At 41.1% G+C, this 24,666-nt stretch overlaps 1 protein-coding gene and 1 long non-coding RNA gene across 3 annotated transcripts; one reads left to right on the forward strand and one right to left on the reverse strand.

Moving 5' to 3' along the window:
- Nucleotides 1–1,566: 1,566 nt before the first annotated feature.
- Nucleotides 1,567–3,795, reverse strand: LOC133553208 (uncharacterized). The gene is made up of 3 exons (XR_009806876.1): nucleotides 3,706–3,795; nucleotides 2,092–3,355; nucleotides 1,567–1,993 (listed from the first exon to the last, which is right to left on the reverse strand). It is a non-coding gene; the product is annotated as an uncharacterized LOC133553208 (long non-coding RNA).
- flvcr1 (FLVCR choline and heme transporter 1) lies at nucleotides 1,895–23,240 on the forward strand. Of its 2 annotated transcripts, XM_061901146.1 has the most exons (10): nucleotides 1,896–2,717; nucleotides 3,218–3,362; nucleotides 6,631–6,771; nucleotides 7,266–7,333; nucleotides 8,421–8,524; nucleotides 8,600–8,710; nucleotides 16,712–16,817; nucleotides 16,914–17,025; nucleotides 17,104–17,171; nucleotides 22,198–23,240. In XM_061901146.1, the coding sequence occupies exons 1-10, from the start codon at nucleotides 2,043–2,045 to the stop codon at nucleotides 22,282–22,284; spliced, it is 1,617 nt and encodes a 538-aa protein (XP_061757130.1). In that variant the 5' UTR covers nucleotides 1,896–2,042; the 3' UTR covers nucleotides 22,285–23,240. The 2 variants fall into 2 exon arrangements, with proteins under 2 accessions (XP_061757131.1, XP_061757130.1); XM_061901147.1 differs by lacking the exons at nucleotides 17,104–17,171; nucleotides 22,198–23,240 and having other exon boundaries at nucleotides 1,895–2,717; nucleotides 16,712–16,845.
- Nucleotides 23,241–24,666: the final 1,426 nt, after the last annotated feature.

Raw genomic sequence — 24,666 nt, forward strand, 5'->3', positions numbered from 1 at the left:
CCATTCAAGAGGATCCCTTGTTGGCCCCACTATGGACTGGTCTCTCACATAAATACCTAAATCCACTCGGCATCCCTTGCACCGGCCGCTCATGGTCACATCAGGGCCAGTAAAAACTTAACCCAATGGGCGTAGCAAGACGGACAAGCGGTAGTAAATGGATGGATGGATACAGTACATAGGGTGTTTTGTGTGTTTGTGCGTATACCGTGTCCTGGGCATGATGTTAACGTGCCTCCGGCTGGGGAGGCTCCTCTATGGGGTCTTGAGGCACTAGGAGGCTAACCCCATTACTACTGTTGCCCCAGGTGGCCCTTGGCAAAGGCCTAGTACCTGAATGCCCCCTAGCCAGGGAAACGGTGAAGACCTCAATGGCGGAGCAGGCAAAAGACGGTAGATTTAAGAACTACAACGGCTGCGATGGCGGAGGAAGAAGGCTGCAGCAGAAAAGAGTCCCCAGTCGTCTTGGACTCCATGCCAGTGGACCCCGACCCGATTCTGTCAAGGATCGTGTGGTGACTGTCTGTACACCAGTTTCCCCATGTAAAACAAATTCACGCACAGGCATCCTCCATAAAGGGATACACCCCTACCAGGAGGATCGTCATTCTCGTTTGAGTGACCGCCGATGATGATATGCGTGTGGATCTTTAAGGCTCTGTATGCTGTGGAGTTCTCTTGGTTGACAAAACTGTGGATATCATGAGCAGTGCCTCTGGATTGGTAGACTGCAGTGGTGGTACCATGAATTGATTTACGTGGACAGCGACTTAAACAAGTTGAAAAACTTATTTGGGTGTTACCATTTAGTGGTCGATTGTACGGAATATGTACTGAACTGTGCAATCTACTAATAAAAGTTTCAATCAATGGTTTCTCTATTTAAGAAGGGAAACCACCACTGTATATATACATATATATACTGTATATATATATATATATATATATATATATATATATATATATATATATTTATATATATATATATATATATATATATATATATATATATATATATAGCGGGTCAAAGCTAGTAGGAGCAAAGTGCCAACAGGATATTCCAAACGTTATAAATGGCACGGAAACAAAAACAACAAGAATGGCGGCAATTTGTGCTGCATATGGTTGCAGAACACGCAGTATGGTTGAAATAAAGACACAATAATCTTAAATACTACCCTTCGAGTGCAATACGTCCGGCACTGATTGTTGTTTATTACTTCCTACTCTTGTCTTGTTCTGTATATTGTACAGTATTTTGTATTTCTATATTATGTTTTGTATATTGAACAGGATTGCTTATTATTTTTATTGGATAGTAGTCTGTTTATTTCGATTGTTAGTTTTTTCCTTTATTACCTCTTGTGTTATTTATTTCACCCCATATTAGTTCCCACTACCGCACCTTAAGTTGGAGACTTTAATCTCGTTATATGCAAATATAATGACAATAAAGTCCATTCTATTCTAAATAGGTACGTTTTTTTAAATTAAAAAATAAAATAAAATGTGTAGTCATAGGAAATCTTCTGACTATGAAAGTAAAGTAAACTACATGGAAACGTATTTCGAAATAAACCAGTTATGCTTTATTTTCACAATACAACAATGTATTGCCTTGCCTTTAATGGGGAAGTGGCCCCTGCTAAGATGGCCGCCAAGTAGGCATGTCACGTATATTTGCTGCTACAGGAATAGAAGAAAATATTTCAAACTAATGGCGTACGTGCTTTATATGTTGACTTTCTCGTTGAAATATTGTTTTCTTTGTTACAATTCTAAGCGTAATTTTATTTAGATGCTATATACAGCAATAATTATAATTGTATTCGCATCATGACGGTGAGTAATAACTGCTGCTCTCCTATTGGTCCATGCAGCGTGAGACCATCCTCCTTACAACAAAGGCTTAAGGCGGGCTGGTTCCTGAGAAACATGTCTGCTCGCTGGTAACCATGTCAGGTCCTTCTCCGCGTGCTCCTCTGGCGGTGGTCTGCTGACATTTAAAACGACGAATAAGAACCACAGTTACTGAACTCGTAATGGTGGCAGGGGAACTGATAAAGGAACATGTGCGGGCGGACGGCTCACCTGAACTCATCGCCGTGGACCGGAAGTTGCCAGAGGGAGCGGTCGGAGACATCCTCCCCGCCGGTACCGGTGACCCCGGGCTGGACAAGGAGGCGCTAGAGGAGGCAGATGAAAGCGAGGCGATGCTAGCTGGTGTGGGAGAAGCAAAAGATGGAGAAGAGGAGCAGAAGGACCTGCAGCGTCTACAGACCAGGCTCTACTGGAGCCGCTTCGTGGTTCTGGCCGTGTTCAGCCTCTACTCGCTGGTCAACGCCTTCCAGTGGATCCAGTACAGCATCATCGCCCACGTTTTTACACGCTTTTACCAGGTGAGCAACGACACGATCAACTGGCTCTCCATCGTCTACATGCTGGTCTACGTGCCGCTCATTTTCCCCGCCACCTGGTTGCTGGACCGCCGGGGTCTGCGCCTCACCGCCGTGCTGGGGGTGGGGCTCAACTGCGCCGGCGCCTGGCTCAAGTGCGCCAGCGTGGGTCCGGAGCTCTTCGCCGTCACCATGGTGGCCCAGGTTATCTGCTCCGTGGCGCAGGTCTTCATCCTCGGCCTGCCGTCCCGCATCGCCTCCGTGTGGTTCGGACCCAAGGAGGTTTCCACCGCCTGTGCCACCGCCGTACTTGGAAACCAGGTCAGTGCTTTTAGGACCAACATAGTGTTGAAACACATGCATTACGTTCACAAATACACGTACTTTTGACTACTCGCATAAAGACGAACAAATGAATAAAAACAATACACTATCATACTTTGACACAATAAAACTCACAATACTATATGCGGCCTGCACTAATAATACAGCATTAATACCGCAGAACTAGTCCAGTCTAAAATGTACACACATGGCAGTGAAGCCATGATGGATTTCATACAAACGTAGACAGGAAGTGACATCTGAGCTGTCAAGAAGTAGGCCTACTAGAAAAGCGAAGGTGTGGTTTATTGGTACTCAAGCATTTTCTTACAAAAACAAGTTCTGACATGTGATCACGTCTCTGTGTAACTATGTGTGTGTGTCTGTGTTTGTTGTCACCGTGTGTCATTATGTGTGTGTGCATGTTGTCTCCTCAACTGTGTCACTTTGTGGGTTTATTGTCTCTGTAACTGTGTCGTTGTGTGTGTGTTCCACAGTTGGGCACGGCCATCGGCTTCCTGTTGCCTCCCGTTTTGGTTCCCAACATGTCCAACGACGAAGAGCTGACGACCCATAACATCAGGGTCATGTTCTACGGCACTGCCGCTGTCTCCACTGCACTCTTTATTCTCACTCTGATAGGTAAATGTGCACACACACACACACACACACACACACACACACACACACACACACACACACACACACACACACACACGTACAGTCGGAGGTAGCATACGATCAGTAGTTTGTGTGCATATCAACATTAAAGGAAGGCATCTTGTTGGTCCTGTTTTGTCACTTGTCCATCAAAATAAGCTAACTCTACAGCCCTGAGTTGTGTGTGTGTGTGTGTGTGTGGATAAAGAAATTGCGTGGCTGAAGCAAACAAATTACAGAGATGTCTTAGTTTTCTTACGCCAAAGTTTTCGCATGATTAGTTTTTTGCTTCTTTTTTTTTTCATTGCACTAACAAACTACTAACCTGACTCTCGCCAGATCCTTGCAGTTCGCAGAGCTCCACACAAGGATCTGGGCTCGAGGGCATTGCAAACTCCTTCAAGATAGCAAAAAATAATGAACCAATCAGGATCGCCGGGCGGGATTTCATAGATGTGACGTAATGCCAAAGCGATTGTTTGATTCAAACAACAATGGCGGCATGCAGCGAGGAGTCATGTGCTGACATTGATTCTGCTATTGCAGGGGTCGGGAACCTTTTAGGCTGAGAGAGCCATACAAGCCAAATATTTTAAAAAGTATTTTCGTGGGAGCCATATACTATTTTTTTTAACACTGAATACAACTAAATTGCATGCATTTTGTAAGTAAGAACAACATTTTTAGATGATTATAAGTCTCTTATTCTTTGTTTAGTAACAATGTTACTAAACGTCCCACTGGGTGTGAGTTTTCCTTGCCCTTATGTAGGCCTACCGAGGATGTCGTAGTGGTTCGTGTTGTGGTTTGTGCAGCCCTTTGAGACACTAGTGATTTAGGCCTATATAAGTAAACATTGATTGATTGATTGATTGATTCTGAAACTAACCAACAATAAATAAAATACTTCTTACTAGGGCTGCAAATCTTTGGGTGTTCCACGATTCGATTCAATATCCATTCTTAGGGTCGCGATTCGATAATATATAGATTTTTTTCGATTCAACGCGATTCTCGATTCAAAAACGATATTTTTCCGATTCAAAACGATTCTGTATTCATTCAATGCATAGGATTTCAGCAGGATCTACCCCAGTCTGCTGACATGCTAGCAGAGTAGTAGATTTTTGTAAAAATCTTTTATAATTGTAAAGGACAATGTTTTATCAACTGATTGCAATGATGTAAATTTGTTTTAACTATTAAACGATACTGTTGTTGATAATATTAATTTTTGTTTCACTACTTTTGGTTTGTTCTGTGTTGTGTTTGGGTCTCCTTTCAATTGCTCTGTTTATTGCAGTTCTAAGTGTTGCTGTGTCAGGTTTGGTTTTGGAATTGGATTGCATTGCACGGTGGGAGAGGGGTTAGTGCGTCTGCCTCACAATACGAAGGTCCTGCAGTCCTGGGTTCAAATCCAGGCTCAGGATCTTTCTGTGTGGAGTTTGCATGTTCTCCCCGTGAATGCGTGGGCTCCCTCCGGGTACTCCGGCTTCCTCCCACCTCCAAAGACATGCACCTGGGGATTGATTGGCAACACTAAATTGGCCCTAGTGTGTGAATGTGAGTGTGAATGTTGTCTGTCTATCTGTGTTGGCCCTGCGATGAGGTGGCGACTTGTCCAGGGTTTACCCCGCCTTCCGCCGGATTGTAGCTGAGATAGGCGCCAGCGCCCCCCGCGACCCCGAAAGGGAATAAGCGGTAGAAAATGGATGGATGGATGGTATTGCTGTGTAGTGGTTTGTGGATTGATAAAAAGAAAAAAAAATAATTAAAAATGAGAATCAATTCTGATTCGCACAATGTATTCGATTCGATTCGTATTTGAATCGATTTTTTTTTTTTAACCATTAATGCGACTTCTTGAACAGGTGCGGTAGGAACCAGATGGATGGATTAAAATGAATGAGAATGTTTTATATTTTGAACGTTATTTTTAACACTCTGATTAACAGTGGAATTATTAATTACTCACCGTGTTAAGCAATGTCAGCTAAGATTTATCTGAGAGCCAGGTGCAGTCATCAAAAGAGCCACATCTGGCTCTAGATCCATAGGTTCCCTACCCCTGTGCTATTGCAACTGTTTTGCCGAATCCATCGAATAATAATTATTTAAAAGATGAATTGAGAACGGTTTTGAAGGCATTTATTAAGTTTTCGCTCTGTCAGTATCCAATATGTCGGCTGTTCTGTTTCGGATTTCCCCACGTCGCTCTCATCAACGTCACGGGTTGATTTCGATGTGAGTGACTGAAGTTGCACGTCATTCAAGATAACGGACAATTGGTTTATCCAATCACATACAATGTTTTTTTTTTTTACAAGGCCCCGTCTTCTGAAATACATCTCCTATTGAGAAGTACCAGATCCTCGCGTGGAGCTACGTGAACTACAAGGATCTGGCGAATGTCAGGTTAACAAACTGCCTTTGGCTGCGAATCGTTCGGTGGAATGGAGGGTCCAAAAAAAGAAACCACGCATTGGCGCATATTTTTTGTGGAGTACGACTGCAAAATAATCCACCATGGGACCAAAGAAAGTTGTTAGTACCTTAACCCTTTGATAAAGAAACTGAGAAACACTACTGAAAAAAGAGATAAGTCGTAGCAAAGTACAAAGGTGGCTCCCCGTTCCCTTCATCCCTTCATTATCATCGCTGTGTTTGCCAACAATAGAATTCAATAAAGGTAAAAGTTATGTTCATTTCTACATTTTATTCAGCATTTTATGTATTTTACTTTGTTTTTTGCATGTAACACCGTTATTGTTTTCTCTGAAATGTTTTTGTGTTCATGTTTTTGGGTGTCTGAAGCAGATTAAATGGGATTTATTTTGTTTTTTTGGAACAATTTCTTGAGGATTTGTATGATTTGGTTTTCACTAGACCTTCTGGAAAGATGGTCAAACAAAATGTGCACTTTCTGCACGGCAGCAAACACAATGTTTTGAGTTCTGTAGTATGAATTTAGTGATTTGCTTCCGTGGGTTCGTCTTGTGTAATGATTGTGGTTTCTACGTGGTATGAAAATATATTTATTCTTATCACTAATTATGATGATTACATGTCAAGACGGAGTTGACACATGACGTGTCTCATTAATGACGTTACAATGCTTTTAAGATAAAGTACCACTGATTGTCACAAACACACTAGATATGGTGAAATTCCCCTCTACATTTGATCCATCCCCTCGTTCCATTTTTTGTACTAAACTGTGCACATCCTGTTTGTTCATTTGTGTTTGCAGTCATGAAGGATCGGCCACCCCTGCCGCCCAGTCAGGCCCAGGCAGTTTTGCCCGCAACCCCCCCGCAGGACTACTCCTACAGGCGCTCCATCGTTAGCCTGATGAAGAATAAAGCTTTTGTCCTGCTGCTCATTAGCTATGGTTAGAAAAGCAATCTGGAATTTACAACTGCTTTCTAAAATAAATCCTAATTTTATCTTGATCTGCACCAAAACACAATGGCGTCTTCTCTAGCTACTATGCCGCTCTCCGACATTTATGTAGTTTATGCATAGTTGTAATTGCTCCTGCTGCTCATCAGCTATGGTTAGAAAAGCAATCTGGAATTTACAACTGCTTTCTAAAATAAATCCTAATTTTATCTTGATCTGCACCAAAACACAATGACGTCTTCTCTAGCTACTATGCCGCTCTCCGACATTTATGTAGTTTATGCATAGTTGTAATTGCTCCTGCCTGTATATGAGCATATGGTAAACCCTTGCCTCTTGCGCTTCCTGCTTGGTAACTTGTAAAGTTTGTGTGGACTCAGTTCAACCTTTAGCTCAAGGCTCCTTAAACAAGTGTGTTTATTGTAGCATTTGGAATAACAGGCAAAAAAGTGATTGTCATTATTATTTTGATTGCTTGTGCAGGCATAATGACGGGCTCCTTCTACTCGGTGTCAACAATCCTCAATCAGATGATCATGTCCTGCTACAAGGTAACTAACCATTCCTAGCATCCTCCACACTCTTTTATGTGGTATATACATTCACTTTGTGGTAGATGCATATCACAAGACTAATACACAATTGGGTACAGTTGAAAAATACTGTCATTATTGTAATGAAAGTAACAAAATGCTATGTGCTACTTCATTGCTGAGAGTTAAATAATAATGTGTAAAAAGTGTATGAACTCTATCAGTGATATAAAGTGAGGAAATGCTTTGTTAGTATGCTGTTGTAGTGACACAGCGACCTCATTATACTGTAGTACAGTTGTTCTTAAGCTTTTTTAACCAATTATTATCCCAGAAAAAAGTTGACTCTCCAAGTACCACAATAATGACCAACATTAAAATACAGTAGCATAGTAGTCCTAGGTCTTCAATAAAAACAAGGCATAGTCAATGAGCGTATCATATTAAAATAGCCTCACGTTACTGTATTAGCATCGTAAAAATGCATGTCATTAGCGCAAAAAAATAGCATGATGCTATTGGTAGGATAGTAACTGCATGTTCTCAGCATATTAAAGTAGCTTGATGCTCTCATTAGCGCAGTAAACAAGCACACCATTTGCATAATAATTTAACATGTCTTAATTTCCTATTGGGATTATTGAAGTATTTGTTATTAGCATGTTGCTATGGGTAAAACAACCTTGGCAACAAGTTTTCATGTCAAATGTGGGATGAAAAAAAGTACCTGGTCTTTGTTTTCATTTGCGTTATGCCTAATAGTAATTTAAATAACACTCTTGGAAGGTCTTACACTCCAAAAACCTGTTTTTCTTCTTTGGAAGACTCAAATGTGTGTATGCTGCTGTGTTCCTTGCTGAACAAAACACACCCTGTTTTATGTACATTGTAGTCTGAAAATGATTGAGTCAAGTTTAAAAAACCCTTCAGAGCATTGGAGGGAGATTATTGTTCGCTGCTATCACACATTCCTGCTGCTCAGCTTTGCATGACCTTGTAAAAGTCTTTCAGCTGTCAAATGACTGAGCAGACCTTCCTTAAACCGCCTCATCCCACACAAGCTAACAGAACATGTGACAAGCTTGTTGGTATATCTGGTCATCAGGATCAGGAGTTAAACGCTGGGAGGATTGGTCTGACGCTGGTGGTGGCTGGCATGATGGGCTCCATCCTCTGCGGACTGTGGCTCGACCACACCAAGACCTACAAGTGTGTTTCATACACACATTCACACACAACCTTTTAGTCAGTTCATGACGTGTGCTTGTGTGACTCTGCCCCCAGGATGACGACCCTGTTGGTGAACTTCTTGACCTTTGTGGGGATGTTGGTATTTACCTTCACTCTGAACCTGGACAACATCTACCTGGTTTTCTTCACGGCCGGCATGCTGGGGTACTACTCACCTACTTATCGTGCTGCATTTTTTGCAAAACCTTTTAAGTAGCCTTTTATTTTCTGACTGTGTTCTAGTTGTTTACTTTCTATGATTGACTTTCTTCAGACATCTGATTAGCTAAACGGCTCCTACAGTAAGCAGAGCCGTGTATAAAGAGAGTATGGCCAACTAAACAACAGGCGCAATGACTGCTACCAAGGACGTGTGCAGCTTTGTGCCGATGCATGCAATTGCTGTCATTTTGACGTTAGTTTTTCTGACAAAATAAACCCAAATAATATGTCTATATATTGTTTTAAACATACTCCTGCTCATGAACTTACAATAAAACATGCATTTATTTTGTGAAAGTAACATTTTGCGGCCGTATTTGACGCACTCTGCTGCTACATTACTCCAGTTTTTCATGAGCAGCAGGCACTCTAACACTCAATAAATGTAAAATAATACTCAGAACAGACCAAAAAATATTACCCTAATTTTTCCAAAATCTTTATTTAATTTGGACCAACAATCACGGATAAATTGTGACTTGTGGGAACTGTGTGGTGGTGGTGTTTGCCTCCAATGTATTTGTAATGACTATGTATCACTCATTATGTATTGTTACAACTGATCTTTCTTTTTTGTAACATGCTTAGTGAATAAGTGTACTTTTGTAGTTATTTCCCCATATTTCTGCACAATAACTGAGATATGGTAGCTCTATTAAGAAGTAGAAAATATGGAATGATTTTCATGCAAGAACATATTTTGTATTAATTATTATTGAGGTATTTTATATGGGATTTTCAGTTCATTTTATCATCTATTATAACACCCAAAATATGTTTTTATTTTATTCCTTAAATATCTACTCTGTCTATTTGTATTTATGTTTTACTTTTTCTTTTGCTGTTAACAAATATCCATATTTTAGTTTCTTGTGGGGGGAATAGCCCCATGATGCACAAAAAGGCAATTTTAAACATTTGAAAAACTAACGAGGAAGCACCACAAACACATAGGATTACCTCAAAGTTGGTGGTAGTCATGGCACCCTGTAGTCACATGAATGCCTTTTGACCAACCATTAAGGATATTGCCTGAAACGGTTAGCCATACTCTCTCTATACATGACTCTGACAGATAGGGGTTTACAGCGCCATGTGTGTGACATGCTCTGTCACACACATGGCAGCCTGTGAATGCGCACAATGACAAATAATGAAGTACATGTTCTTTACTAGTGGTCATGTTCCTCTCAGTACTTTATTATTTTATGTAACACTTATGTCGTAACAAAGTTGTACTTGTTGGATGTCCCTGCCCTGATTGAGCATTTAGATAAGTAAGTCGCAATTACCCATTGCCGCGGGCTAAATGGTTTTAGTCAGGCGGCGTACAAAAGTACCTAACTGCTTTGTCAGCAAACAAAGCGACTCTTTATATCCAACAAATAATTAAAGGTGCCATATGTAATAATGTGGCCAGAAATTGGATTGCAATCAGGGTCAAAATTCTGTAGTCCGCTCTCCATGATTGAGGTTGCCAAATACGAATCCGAATCCTACTCCCAAGAAATTTCAAATGGCCATCGACAAGTCTTACGCTGTAGGTTTGTCTTGTTTATGCTTATTGCAAGATAGTTTACTCTGTTATTATGCCACATTTTACTGATGTTAATTAGCCAAATGTATGTGTAAAGATACGCAGCAATATTTTCATCGGGATTCGGGACAGATTGTTGGCATTACCATGCTAAAATGTCTGGTTTGACCGCACGGACCACCATCAAAATAATTATATATAATGGGGAATAAGCGGTAGAAAATGGATGGATGGAAAATGCAGCTGAGATAGGTTCAAGCACCCCCCGCGACCCCAAAAGGGACAAGCAGTAGAAAATGGATGGATGGAATATATCATGTATCGCATAGGCCTACTTTGATTGCAAGCCAAGACCAACAGTAAAATTACTGCCACATTTCATTCGGCATAACTCCATGTTGCATCCAACCTGACGCACTGCATTCTCTTCCATGTACGCACATCACCATTTTTCAGTGCAGAGTGCAATTCTATGAGCCAACCCGTGTTACGCTGAAACCCAGTTACGCATAAATCATATAACCTACTACCATGTCAGTACACAAAGAAGAAAATCATGACATGTAATGCATTTTATTGTGCCAAGCACGTATTGCTCCATATGTGCCTGATGCACATACAGTAGTGAAGTGAAGTGAAGTGAATTATATTTATATAGCGCTTTTCTCTAGTGACTCAAAGCGCTTTACATAGTGAAACCCAATATCTAAGTTACATTTAAACCAGTGTGGGTGGCACTGGGAGCAGGTGGGTAAAGTGTCTTGCCCAAGGACACAACGGCAGTGACCAGGATGGTGGAAGCGGGAATCGAACCTCCAACCCTCAAGTTGTTGGCACAGCTGCTCTACCAACCGAGCTATGTGAATAAATGTCCAGAATCTGTAATTAGCCGTGCTAATGTTGGAACACGTTTCCTCAGGCACTGACACTACCCTTATCCACATAGGTTTTATTTGTCGAAAATATATTTTGCACTGTCAGTTGGATAACACATCGACATACAGGCTAACGGGCATATATTTCCCCCGTTAGCCTATATGTCATTGACCGGGCTAGCATGCTAAGCTACACTACTGTGATGGTGCTTCGCTCCTACGCATTTGTTGCACGAACATACTGGCTTTGTTAGACATGACCATAGACTGTTTTGGAAAATATAGTTTACATACGAAATGTCCATTTCCATTTATTACAAGTAATAAGAAAATGTAAATGCCTGACTTACCTATCAAGGAGGAAATTAGCAAGTTTGTAGTCAGATGAAAACATCTTCTCCACCTTTAATCTTCTCCATCTTTCAAAGGCATCCTTGATACAAATCCGCGTTTTGTTCCCAGCTTTGTCATGAATAAGTTGAGAATCGTAACAACGCCGCTTAGATTTACTAAGGTCTGACATGTTTAGTCCCTTTACCAGTGGCAGTAGCTCGACGATGAGGGCGGTGCGTAACTGGCAACATGGATGTGACACACTAACTGACTTTTTAATTGGTCAAATGGTAAAGGGCGGGGCTTCGAAATGAAAATAATAACAATATTTCGGGGCTGTTAATCTAATTTTGAAATAGGCATATCCCAGTTGAACTGCCGTTATCAGTTATAAAGGTATTCGAAAAGAACATGATTTATTAATGCTTTTTGACATATCAGGGCCATTTAATGGTGACTTGACATGAAATTATTACGTATGGCACCTTTAAGTGTTATTATTACTCATAAGACTTATGGTGACGGTAACAGAGTACATGGTCAATGATGTTGAATTCTCCTGAAACCCAGCGTCTCCTGCAGTGGACATTTCTCTTTTGTCTTTTTCGTTTGTCATAGTTAGAACTTGCGAGGAAAATAGCCCTGTCATGCAAATGTTGGTCTTTTTCTTACGTCAGAGTTTGACATTTTGGGGTGGGGGAATAGTCCTATCATTGAAAATATGAGTAATGGACATTTCTTTTTTGTCTGTTTGTTTTGTCAGAGTTAAGCATGTTGGGGTAAAATAGCCCTGTCATGCAAATGTTTGTCTTTTTATGTTGTTAAAATTAGACATTTTGGGGGAAATAGCCCTGTCATACAAACACCAATGTCTACTGCAGTGGACATTTGTATGTTGTTGTGTCTTTTGTAAGAGTTAGTATTTTTGGGAGAAGAACAAAACGGTGTCATACAAATGTTGGTCTTTTTCTTTTATCAGAGTTAGAAATTTTAGGGGTAAAAATAGCACTGCCGTGCAAAACACAAATGTCTACTGCAGTGGACATTTCTTTTTGGTCTTTATCTTTTATCAGTTAGAACTTTCAGGGGAAATACTCCTGTCATGCAAAATGTAGACTTTTTCTTTTGTCAGAGTTAGAGCTTTTAGGGGAGAAAGCCCTGTATTGCAAAACACAAATGCTCACTGGAGTGGACGCTGGCTCTCAAGAGGAAATGTCGACATGTTCCTCGTTACCATGTACTGTATGTACCATGACATAACTTTTTTGAAGTTATGTATCAATAAAACACGAACCCAGTTACTTCCTGATCAGTACAAAATAATCTTAAAAATAAAAGCACTTAACCTAACTTCTACACCAATTAATAGTTTTTACATTGTTAGCTGCAAAAAGAAAGATGTACCAATATACAAAAGCTTTATTGTCACTACAGTCAAGACAAAGAAGAAAAATTATTGTCACATCTTCCTAGAGAAAAGTATGAAATATTGTCATGTCGGTGGAATGACGATGAGGCAGGATGACGCAAATCACCCTTTTATTTTTTATTTGCTTTAATGCTCCAAACACTTTTTCTTCCTTGGTGTGGCTTTAATTAGCTGGCAAACGCCGCTACCTCCTATAGCCCAGCTCCTAAATCACAGCTCAGAACCGTACACGATACCCCTGTAGCTAAAATATTGTATGAAAGCACAATACTCTATATCGAAATACCTGTATACACAAAACATTTTACAATGTCAACAAACTCCTTCCATCATCTTCTTCCGCTTATCTGATGTAAGGTCGAGGGGCTACCAGCCTAAGCAGAGAAGCCCAAACGTCTTTCTCCCCAGCCACTTAGTCCAGTTCCTCCTGGGGGATCCCAGGCCAGCCTGAAGATATGGTCTTCTTAATGTGTCCTGAGTCTCCTCGTGGCCTCCCACCAGTCCCCAGGCAGGGGTCCGAGGGGCATTCTGACCAGATGCCTGAACCGCTTAATCTGGCTCCTCTCAATGTGGAGGAGCAGCGGCTTTACTTTGAGCTGCTCCCGTATGACAGGTCTTTTCACCCCATCTCTAAGGGAGAGCCCCGCCACCCTACGGAGGAAACTAATTTTGGTGGTTTGAATCGGGGATTTTGTCCTTTCGATCTTAACCCAAAGCTCATGACCATAGGTGAAAATGGGAACGTAGATCTGCTAAATTGAGAGCTTTGCCTTCTGGCTCAGTTCCTTCTTTTCCACAACAGAACGATACAGTGTCCACATTATTGCAGATGCCGCATCGATCCGCTTGTTCGATCCCATGATCCACTCTTACCTCACTCGTGAACAAGACACCAAGGTACTTGTAGTCCTACACCTAGGGAAAGATCTCCTCCCTAACCCGGAAATGGCACTCCACCCTTTTTCAGGCGAGAACCATGGAGTATGACTTGGAGGTGCTGATTATCATGCCAGTCGCTTCATATTCGGCTTTGAACCGATCCAATGATAGACCTAATTCTGCAGCCACCAAATTGGATCCCTTCAACGCCCTGACTGCGCCTAGAAATTATGTCCATAAAAGGTATCAACAGAATTGGTGACCAAGGACAGCCCTGGCGGAGTCCAATCCTCAATGAAAACAGGTTCGACTTATTGCCGGCAATGCGGACCAAGCTCTGACACCGATTATACAGGGAGTGGACTGCCACAATCAGACATTCTGATACGCTATACTCTCTGAGCACTCTCCACAGGATTTCCCGAGGGACACGGTCAAATGCTCTAAGTCCACAAAGCACATGTAGACTGGTTGAGCAAACTCCCATGCACCCAATAGGACCCTGCCAAGATTATAGAGCTGGTCCACAACTCCACAACTTGGGCAAAAACCAAACTGCTCCTCATGAATCCGAGGTACGACTATCAGGTGTACCATTCTCTCCAGTACACCTTAATAGACCTTACCAGGAAGGCTGAGGAGTGTAATCCCACAATAGTTGGAACATACCCTGGGGTTTCCCCTTTTTAAAGAGAGGAACCACCACCCTGGTCTGCCAATTCAGGTGTACCGGCACCAATGTCCAGTCAATGTTGCAGAGTCTTGTTAACCGCAACAGCCCTACAGCAACCAGAGCCTTAAGGATCTCCGGGTGGATTTAATCCACCCCCGCAGGCTTGCCGCCAAGGAGCTTTTTAACTACCTCGGCAAAATCAGCCCCAGAAATAGGAGAGCCCACAAAAGATTCCCCAGGCACTGCTTTCTCATAGGAAGACGTGTAGGTGGGATAGAGGAGGTATTAAAAATATTCCCTCCACCGATCTACAATATCCTGAGGCGAGGTCAGCAGTACACTATCCCCACCACACACAGTGTTGACAGTGCGCTGCTTCTCAGTCCTAAGGCGGCAGATGGTGGTCCAACATCGCTTTGAAGCCGCCTGGAAGTCGTTTTCCATGGTTTGTCAGAACTCCTCCCATGTCCAAGTTTTTGACTCCGTGACTGCCGAAGCTGCACAACACTTGGCCTGTCGGTACTTGTTAGCTGCCTCCAGAGTTCCATGAGCCAAAAAACCCCAACATGACTATTTCTCCAGCTTGATAGCGTCCCTCAGGTTCTGGAATATCCGCCACGACAGGCACCAACCACCTTGCGGTTACAGCTCCAATCAGCCGCCTCGACAATAGAGTTACAGAACATGGTTCACTCGGACTCAATGTCCAGGTTGGGTACTCTCAGCGGCTGTTTGGTGCATAAGCACAAAAAACAGTCAGGAACCAACCCCCACCTGAAGGCGGAGGGTAGCTACCGTTTCGTCTACTGGGTTAAACTCCAACGTGCAGTCTTTGAGCCATAGGGGCAACAAGAATTACCACCCTAGCCCGTCGGCTCTCACTGCGTGCAACGCAAGAGTAGAGTGGAGGAGAGTCCAGCCCCTCTTGAGAGGACTGGTTCCAAAACATTTGCTGTCGGTCAAAGTTCGACTATATCTAGCGGGAACTTCTCCACCCTGCGCACCAACTCAGGCTCCTTCCCCCGAGGTGACGTTCGGTCCCAAGAGCCAGCTTTTGTAGCCGAGGATCGGACCTCTAAGGGCCATGCCTTCGGCTGCTGCCCAGTTTACACTGCACCCGACCTCTATGCCCCCTCCTATGAGTGGTGAGCCCATTGGAGGGGGGCAGCCACGTTGCCTCCTCGGGTTATACCCGGCCACCAGGCGCTTGCCATTTATCCCCAGCTCTGGCCCTGGCTCCTTAGGGGGGCCCCGGTGAACCGCATCCGGGTGAGGGAAATCTGAGTCCTCGTTTTTTGTTCTTCATAAAGGTCTTTGAGCTGCTCTTTGTCTGGTCCCTCACCTAGGACCTGTTTGTCTTGGGAGACCCTACCAAGGGGCATAGAAGTCCCCGGAGAACATAGGTCCTAGAATCATTGGGACACACAAACTCCTCTACCACGATAGAGAAAGGAGATGTCAACAAACTGTAGGTTAAACATTCCTTTATTATCACCCATTCTCCTTACAAAGCCACAGGTGCAATGGCTATTTTCAGTTTCGATTTTAGCTATGTTGCCGACTGCCTAACACTCCGCCAGGTTAACGGGCAATGAAAATTGTAGATGCATGGGAAGATGGGTGGGTGGATGGATGGATGGATGGATGGATTGATGGATAGATAGTACTTTATTGATTCCTTCAGGAGATTTCCTTCCGGAAAATGAAAAATTCCACTATAATGAAGAAGGCAATTATTCATATATAAATGTACAAAGGCAAAAATGCATACAAATAAAAATTTACCTTTTAAAATATATAGGTATATAAATAATTTAAATGAATATGTTCTTTTTTCATTTAATTCATTCATTGTAATTATTTTGATTTATATAATTTTTTTTGCCAAATATATTCAACTAATTTTTTTCGAAACATCTGTGTATTATTCATGAACTAATTATAAGATATATTTTACTTTTTTTACATGTACAGACAATTGGGACATTTTTTAATGAAAGTGTAATAATGATTGATTAATCACTTTATAACACTGAAACTTCACTGATTAGGTAAATTATTTTGAGTTGTTGCTACTGTGGCAGTTGTTGTTATTTAACAAGTGGAGGGGGGGTGCGAGCGTGTTGATTTTGAGATGCATTTTAGTCGTTTGACGTGACGTTTCAGTCACATGGTTGTTGTTAGCTGATGTCCTTCTTTACCTCCCGCTGCCCTTTAGCTTCTTCATGACGGGATACCTTCCTGTGGGCTTTGAGTTTGGGGTGGAGATCACCTACCCGGAGTCGGAGGGAACGTCGTCAGGACTCCTTAATGCTTCTGCTCAGGTGTTTTAACCTTAACATAGCAAGGCTGGTACGCACACTTTGACTGTTTACACGTATTTTATTTGAAACTTATTTGCCTGTGACGTGTGTGTACAGATATTCGGGATCCTCTTCACATTGATCCAGGGAAAACTGACCACAGACTACAACCCAATGGCAGGAAACATCTTCCTTTGCGTTTGGATCTTCTTGGGATTAGTCCTCACTGGTACTGTTTGTGTGCATGTGTCTGCGTGCGTGCGTTATCACTTTAAAGTCACTCACAATTCCCTGTGGATGATTTCAGGCTTCATCAAGTCGGAATTAAAGAGACACAACGTGAACATCAGCATGGGCGTCAAACATCTTCAGGCGGTAAGCACTCTTCTTTAGCCACACCCACTCCTGTGTATGTCTCTTGTTCCTATCTTGTCGGGGACGCCGTTGCGTCTGTGTGAACATTCCCACCAACACGTATCCAGGGACACGACCTTAAGATGCTTGGATGTGCCGGTGATAAATTGTTCCTTTTGTCCTTTTCTTTCTCTCCTGGATCCTGTCCATATGCGCTTATAAATAATGACATTCATTCCACCCTCCTGAAGGCCATCAGTGATCCTCTTGATACAAGAACTTTTGTCAAATCTGTGCTTCATCTCGACACATCTTGGAGACTCACTACTTAATCAATCTGAATCATTCATCCTCACTAGGGAAGTGTTCATTCGTGCAGTGTTACCTGCTCTGCAGCGGGTAACACTGTTGTATGGATCTCAGTGATGTAGCAGTGAAAGAATATGACCCAAAAAAAGAAGAGAGAAATATTTGGACATATAAACTTTGATCTACTTGTTACATGGCTGTATGCATTGTAAATGTGCTCAGAATCCCTATGCCGTAAACATGAAAAGTGAAAGACAGGAAGTGTTTCTTACACAATGCATTTACCCGCTAATCCAATAGAAACGGTCACGTAATTATTAAGTATTTGTCACCAAAGACTTAGACATGTGCAACCCTGCTGCTTTCGTGCACGGAGTTCAACTTTGGGTCCACCGAATGGATGTGTGAGAGTGCTTGGCATAGCGATAAATCTTGAGCTGTAAACCTACATGTCCATCTCAAAATATTAATGTGTCAGTTACTAATATTTAATCCGGCCTGCGAGACCAACATTCAACAGGCCCGAATGGCAAATTTCAGTAACTAAGAAGCCCTTGACTCATTTGGCATCATCCCAATCTCAAATTGGCGATTTATCCAGGGTGTACCCCGCCTTCCGCTCGATTGTAGCTGAGATAGGCGCCAGTGCCCCCCGCGACCCCAAAAGGGAATAAGCGGTAGAAAAAAGGATGGATGGATGGACAATCTCAAATACGTCCTATATAATACATCTAACCGCAAAGTGGTATTTATAGTATGCATTTCACTAAACATTCTTACTCGGACTATCACATTACAACCAAAAGTAGCAATTTAACTGTACACAAATAAAAATTACATAATCTATTAAACCCTGTCCTTTATAATAACACATTAAAGATGCATTAAACACATTCAAAAGTGATCAATGTGACAACTAGCCAACTCTCCCGGATTCTGCAGAAGACACGCAAATTGTCCATGTCTATCAACATCACGCCTGAAGTTACAAACCTCCTAGATTCTGCAGTTTTTGTGTGCATATAGAATATTGTAGCTTTTTTCGCAAAGTTAAAAGAATGACAAAGAGATGGTCGATCAACAATTAAGTAACCACAGCCGTCTCTGCGTGCACACAGAACGCTTCTCTCCTATAGTAACCCCTCCTCTGTATTCAGTCTGCTCACCAGTCACAATGCATTTTGGACACTAAGATTGTTGGAAAATGCATCCATCCATCCATTTTCTAGTGCTTGTCCCTTTTGGTTTGGAAAATAACATTCTTTAATCAGAAGCAAACAAACACGACAAATGCAGGTATTTTTAAAAATGCCCATTTCCTCCACACCAGTGTATGACAAATTTCAATCGACACAAGTGCAGTTAAAAATGTCTGGCCACATAAAAAAGAGCGAAACGATTAATGTGAACCCCGACTTAAACAAGTTGAAAAACTTATTCGGTGTTACCATTTAGTGGTCAATTGTACGGAATATGTACTGCACTGTGCAATCTACTAATAAAAGTTTCAATCAAAGCGAGAGCATCCAGATGTGTAATCATCTAATGCAATCTGCACACGCATATCTGAGGTGTGTATATTTAACCAACCCCAGAAGACACCACACAATTTAAACCAATTTAGAGGTGCGTAAAAGAGAGATGCCAAGACCCGCCTTATGTTGTTTCTGATTAATTTAAATTGCGTAGTGCTTCCGTGAGTGGTTAAATGTAGGCACAGTGGATTGATGGCTTGATCTGGGATTGGTTATTTAGATCTGTCTGTACAGCGAATTGAACGTGTAAACAGAGTTGTCTGTCTGTAACTCCCCCTTGCCGTTCTTTATACTCACCACTAGTCGGCGCTTTGCAGCCACTGATCATGTTATTTTGCATTGAAGTCAACAACAATGGACCAACTCTCACCACTTGCTCAGAGCTGCCAAGCAAGGGTGACAGTCACGCTATTTAACCCTTTCTCACGCCACACTTGACATTTCTCACGTTTGTATTTCCCATTCATTACTCCATATCCATCCATCCATTGTCTACTGCTTATTCGCATCGGGGTGGCTGGGGGCGCTGGAGCGTATCTCAGCTACAATCGGGCGGAAGGAAGAGTACAACCTGGACAAGTCGCCACATTACTCTATATATTTTTTATAATAATGCGCTGTGGTCTTTGCAGCTTGCCGTAGTTCAAGTAACACTAATTGATTGATCGAAATAACCAATCCCAGACCAAGCCATCAATCCACTGTGCTACATTTAACCAACCACGGAAAACACTACGGCAATTTAAACCAATCAGAAACAATGTAATGAGGGTCCTGGTGTCTCTTTCATGCACGTCAGCTGTACATTGTTTCTGATTGGATTAAATTCTCATCTCACAGGAAAAAACTAAAAATGATGTTACATGTGTCATGGCCAAATGTGCCAATGAGATCATTAAGCCCACACCCCTCAATGCCACCTCGCACCAAAAAAAAAAAGACTTTTACATAGGGCTGCACGATTAGTCGACATCAAACCGACATTAAGGTTTTAATTAGTGCTAATACCAAAATGCAAGAGGCAAGTTTTTAATTTTCTCTTCACCGTCACCAGCATTTGATTGACAGACATCTTCTCCAATCGGAACTTTGGAGACTCGTGCCCTTTGCATCCTGGCCAATCAAAAGGGTTTAAGGAAACAGCTAGTGTGTGTACGCTAATAACAAACACTTTACCTTAAGTGCCTTGTAAAAAGTTTTGATGGTGAGTTGGCCTGGGCCGACAGTCAATAAGTAAATTAATTGAAAGATAAGGAAAATAAAGTTGAAATACTTTGCTGGCAGCAAGAAATTACCAAGTATGTGTGTGGTTATTTCTTCATCTGGCTTTTCTAACATTGAGAAAGAGATCACACTCTGTGCTTTGCTTTTAGCACCTGAGCGCATTTAACAGTAGAATTAACTGAACGCATTGAGCCCTCTTTTCAGTCAGCCACGATCATTGTTTCAATGGGCGGAGAGCAGGGCCCTCATGTATACAGCATACCTACGCACAAAAACCTGCACTAGGCCCTTTTTAACATCAAAGTTGAGATGTAAAACTGACGTTGCCGTGGAAATGTGCGCTCCTCACAGCAACTCCATAACTGCCGTTTGCACATTTCTACAGGCTGTGGATACTTTAGCGACACACAAAAGAGATGATGGGAAAACGTTCCCATTAAAAAGTGTCAATATTTTACTCCTCAGACTTATTGATTTGAACATCAGACATACGAACCCCACACCCCTCACATGTGGGCTCGGCAACGTTTTAATTTAATAATGTTAAAAACATTTAGGCATCTACCGCCTGTCCCTCTTGGGGTCTCTTGGGTGCTGGAGCCTATCCCAGCTGCACTCGGGCGAAAGGCGGGCTACACCCTGGACAAGTCACCACCAGGGCCAACACTGATAGACAAAAGACACAAAATTCAAATTTCCGCCAATGCATTTATTGTTTCATATTCATATTTGTGAGGACGTCTTTAATTTTATACAGGCGATCATTTTGCCACAATGTGTTTTGTGACTCCAGCAGGCAGGGGGGAGCAAGAGGGACACAGTTTCTGCGAAGGAAGGGCACAGTTGCAGCAATTATCTTTTCAGGAACGCTTGTCTGTTTTGGCGATGTAAATCCATCTTCTTCGTCACTTTGTTCCTGATGCCCGACCAAATATTCTTATTTTTTAGCATGTGTGCTATTTCTGTAGCAGGAGAAAGAGGCATTTCCTACTGAGTCCTCATTGGGCAGCGCATACTTTTCTTAGGCACATTGCTACTTTCATCATGATTTGCGTACTTATTAGAGTGCGTGGTCTGGGTGCGGTCTGGGCATGCACACGTCTGGTCGATTTTAAGTGGATTGCGATGCAACAAAGAAATACGCTTGAATTTGTGCTTAAAAACACTCTAAATACATTTGAATTTTTACTTGATTGTACATTCATTTTTTGTAGGAAGGCCACGCAACTATGTGGCTTTCCAACGTACATGAGGTCCCAGGACTTCTACCTTACACACGCAACTCACTAGTGAGAAGTTCTGCAAAGTAACAAAAATGAAAAGGAACCAATATGATTACATCCAAATATTTCATTGTGAGAATATTTTAGCTTCAACCCGGATGGGCAATATGAGTCCATCAACACGGAAAAACAAGCGAGAGTGCCGTGGTGAAAATAAAAAAACAATGGCAACAGAACTTAGTTTATTTCAACTGGGAAAACAAATCCACTTTAATATATTTAATATTTATTCAAGTCCAATTTATACAGATGAAAGTACATTTTACTTTTTTTATTTGTGTATTTATTTAGAATAAATAAGTTATTTACCTTCCATTTACAGTACAAGGGTAAGCAATTCTACAATAATGAGAAATAGAAGTTTATATCCTTTTAAATGGTTACTTGCATTATTATTATATATTATGATTACATTACATTATATACACCGTATATTTTTTATCTACTAATTCTTCAGTTTAAGAAAATTGTATAGACAAGCGCTCTGATTCTGACTGCATATATTACTGCATATTGTTCTAATGTGTTGCACATTGAGACAAGAATATGTTGATTCGCAGTCTCAAAGTAACATGTCTTACATCACACCTAATTTTCACAGCAATCTCAATTTTGGAAATTGACAATATTTTTTTTTCCAAAATTGTGCAGCCCTGCTTTTACACATAGATGAATATGGTTTGTTATGCCTTTAAGGTTCCTACTGAGTGTCCAGCTGAGGAAAAGACCAACGACAACAAACTGAAACCTTCTCTCAGCTTTGCACGTGAAACCTCCCTCTGAACAACAAGAAGTCAAACTGTTCCTATTGACTTTTCCTGAGTTTACTTGAATGCCTCGCTTCCTCATCAAAGACACACACATACTTGTCTTGTGGAGACAGGGGAGCGACCGGTTGAGTCCAATCTGGTCCATCTCGGCGTTCTTGTGTTGTTGGAGCAGAACATGTAAGTCAAAAATGTTAAGCACATGCAGTGACACACAAAGTGAAAGTGTACGACTACACGCACAACTTTTTCTACTTGCATGTTGTGTGTGCATGTGTGTGCATGTGCTTGTGTTTGTGTGCGGCTGTGCCTGTGGAGAGAGCTCGCCAGCGTGTGGTCACCATAAGTGCATTTTGATGACGTCATGCAGAAAAGAGCTACACAAAAGTTACTTAGTTCAGATTAATTAGTGTGTTTTTACTTAAAATTAGTCACTGTGTACACAATAATATTTAAATACAAATTATTACTTTTTGATATTTGTAAAGAATACCTGAAATATTATTTCATCATAAGAAATAAGAGACGTGTTATGTTTTGACATCAAACTAGCAGAGTATGAAAGGACAGCTTACTTTTTGATTAATTTGCGTTCATTGCAAAACTTGTGTCTTGTTAATGTTTTTCCTCCAATAAGACAAGTAAAGCAATGTGTTAGTAAATAGACATGCCACACGGTAATCATTACGAGTATAATAACATGCCTTTCACTAACACTTAAATAAACAACATTCCTACTGTCAAATGCAGTGCAATGACTAACAACTAATGTATGACTAACTTATTATTTATTACTATTATTTAGATCCAGAAACTTGAAGTATATAGATCAAAAGCACTGTAGATGAAATGTGTGTCATTTCAACTTGTCCATTTGTTGCCTGTCAATTCTGCTGTGGGAAGTAGCAATGTGCTTCCTAGTTACTGTCAGTCATGACAGATGATGATGTCATTAAAGGTCAGCTGACTTCATGTGGAGCATCTTCGTGTCACGTCATTCCACTACGGAAATATGTCAGCAACATTTTCATCTGCTGTTGCTAGGCTAACTAAGGCATTTTAACACAGAATAATAACATAAAGAGTGTAAAAATGAGTACCATTTAGCTCCCTCATTGTAGGAAACATTGTTGTTGATTATCTATCCCAGGCTAGTCTCTCAAAAAGCAGTGTGTCTTTCCAAAAGCTTTATTTCAAAGTCAAAGTTTCTTTATTTATTTATTCAGCTAAATTTTAAACAGCCACTACTTCCTCAAAGAGTTCAATTGAATTCAAACAGTAAGGTAACAAGTAAAAAAAAAAATCATAACAAAGACAGCCAAGTTTTTAAGCTAATAATGAACCGAACAATAAAATAGTAATAAAAAACTAAAGAGATACGGTAAAGAATATCCATAAAAATTTCAAGAAGATACAGATACAATTTTCAAAATGTTGAGCTCAGTTTATAAGTGGGATTAAATGTACAATCCACCTTTGTTCAATAAACTCAACATAGAAATTTAATTTGAATCAAAAATGTAATTTTTTTTAAGCTAGAGCATAAAATTTTTTTTTTAACGTTCTGAGGGATCTCCAAGCATGAAATAACACCCTTGAGTCGCCTTTGCACTCATTTATTCTAACAGTGATGTCGACTGAGGCTGAGCCAATCAGTGGTCACGATACTAAACAGCCTACTCTTACTGGTTTGGTCTCCTCTAGTGGCTAATACTACTGTATGCTTGATTTTGTTTTGTTTGTCCAGACATTTTTATGCATGGACTTGACTAAAATGTAAAATACGCTTAAAAGTACGGGTAAAGTGGAAAAAAAGAGTTGCTTCTATATTAAAGCTATTATCATACATATCTGATGTATTACCCTGAAAGACTTACAAAGTTTGCGGATAAATAGATGCGATCAAAATAGTATCAATCTCATCGAGATTCCCGAGCCATTTAGAGAGATAATGAACTAGTGTCATCGTGTGACGTAAAGGTAGGAACCACAGATCCCTTCATCAACAACAATGCAAATCATGCAGACTTTGTGAGAGCCAACAAAGATTACTTTAGGAAAAATTATGATCCAGAAACTCATGTTGTTGATCCTGAATGTAAGGCGGATGAGATACAAGTTTTAGAATCTCTTCTAAACATATCCAGCTTTAGTGAAACACTAAGCATCATGCAGCAGTATTACTAAGTGCTAAACAAGAAATACAAACTACAAAAATATTAAAACAATAGTTTATTGTACAATGTCTGCTCCTACTTTGATCAGTCAATCAATGTTTACTTATAAAGCCCTAAATCACGAGTGTCTCAAAGGGCTGCACAAGCCACAACAACATCCTCGGCTCAGATTCCACATCAGAGCAAGGAAAAACTCAACCCAATGGGACAATGAGAAACCT

Source organism: Nerophis ophidion, linkage group LG05 (assembly GCF_033978795.1).
Source record: "Nerophis ophidion isolate RoL-2023_Sa linkage group LG05, RoL_Noph_v1.0, whole genome shotgun sequence".
NCBI classification, from domain to species: domain Eukaryota; kingdom Metazoa; phylum Chordata; class Actinopteri; order Syngnathiformes; family Syngnathidae; genus Nerophis; species Nerophis ophidion.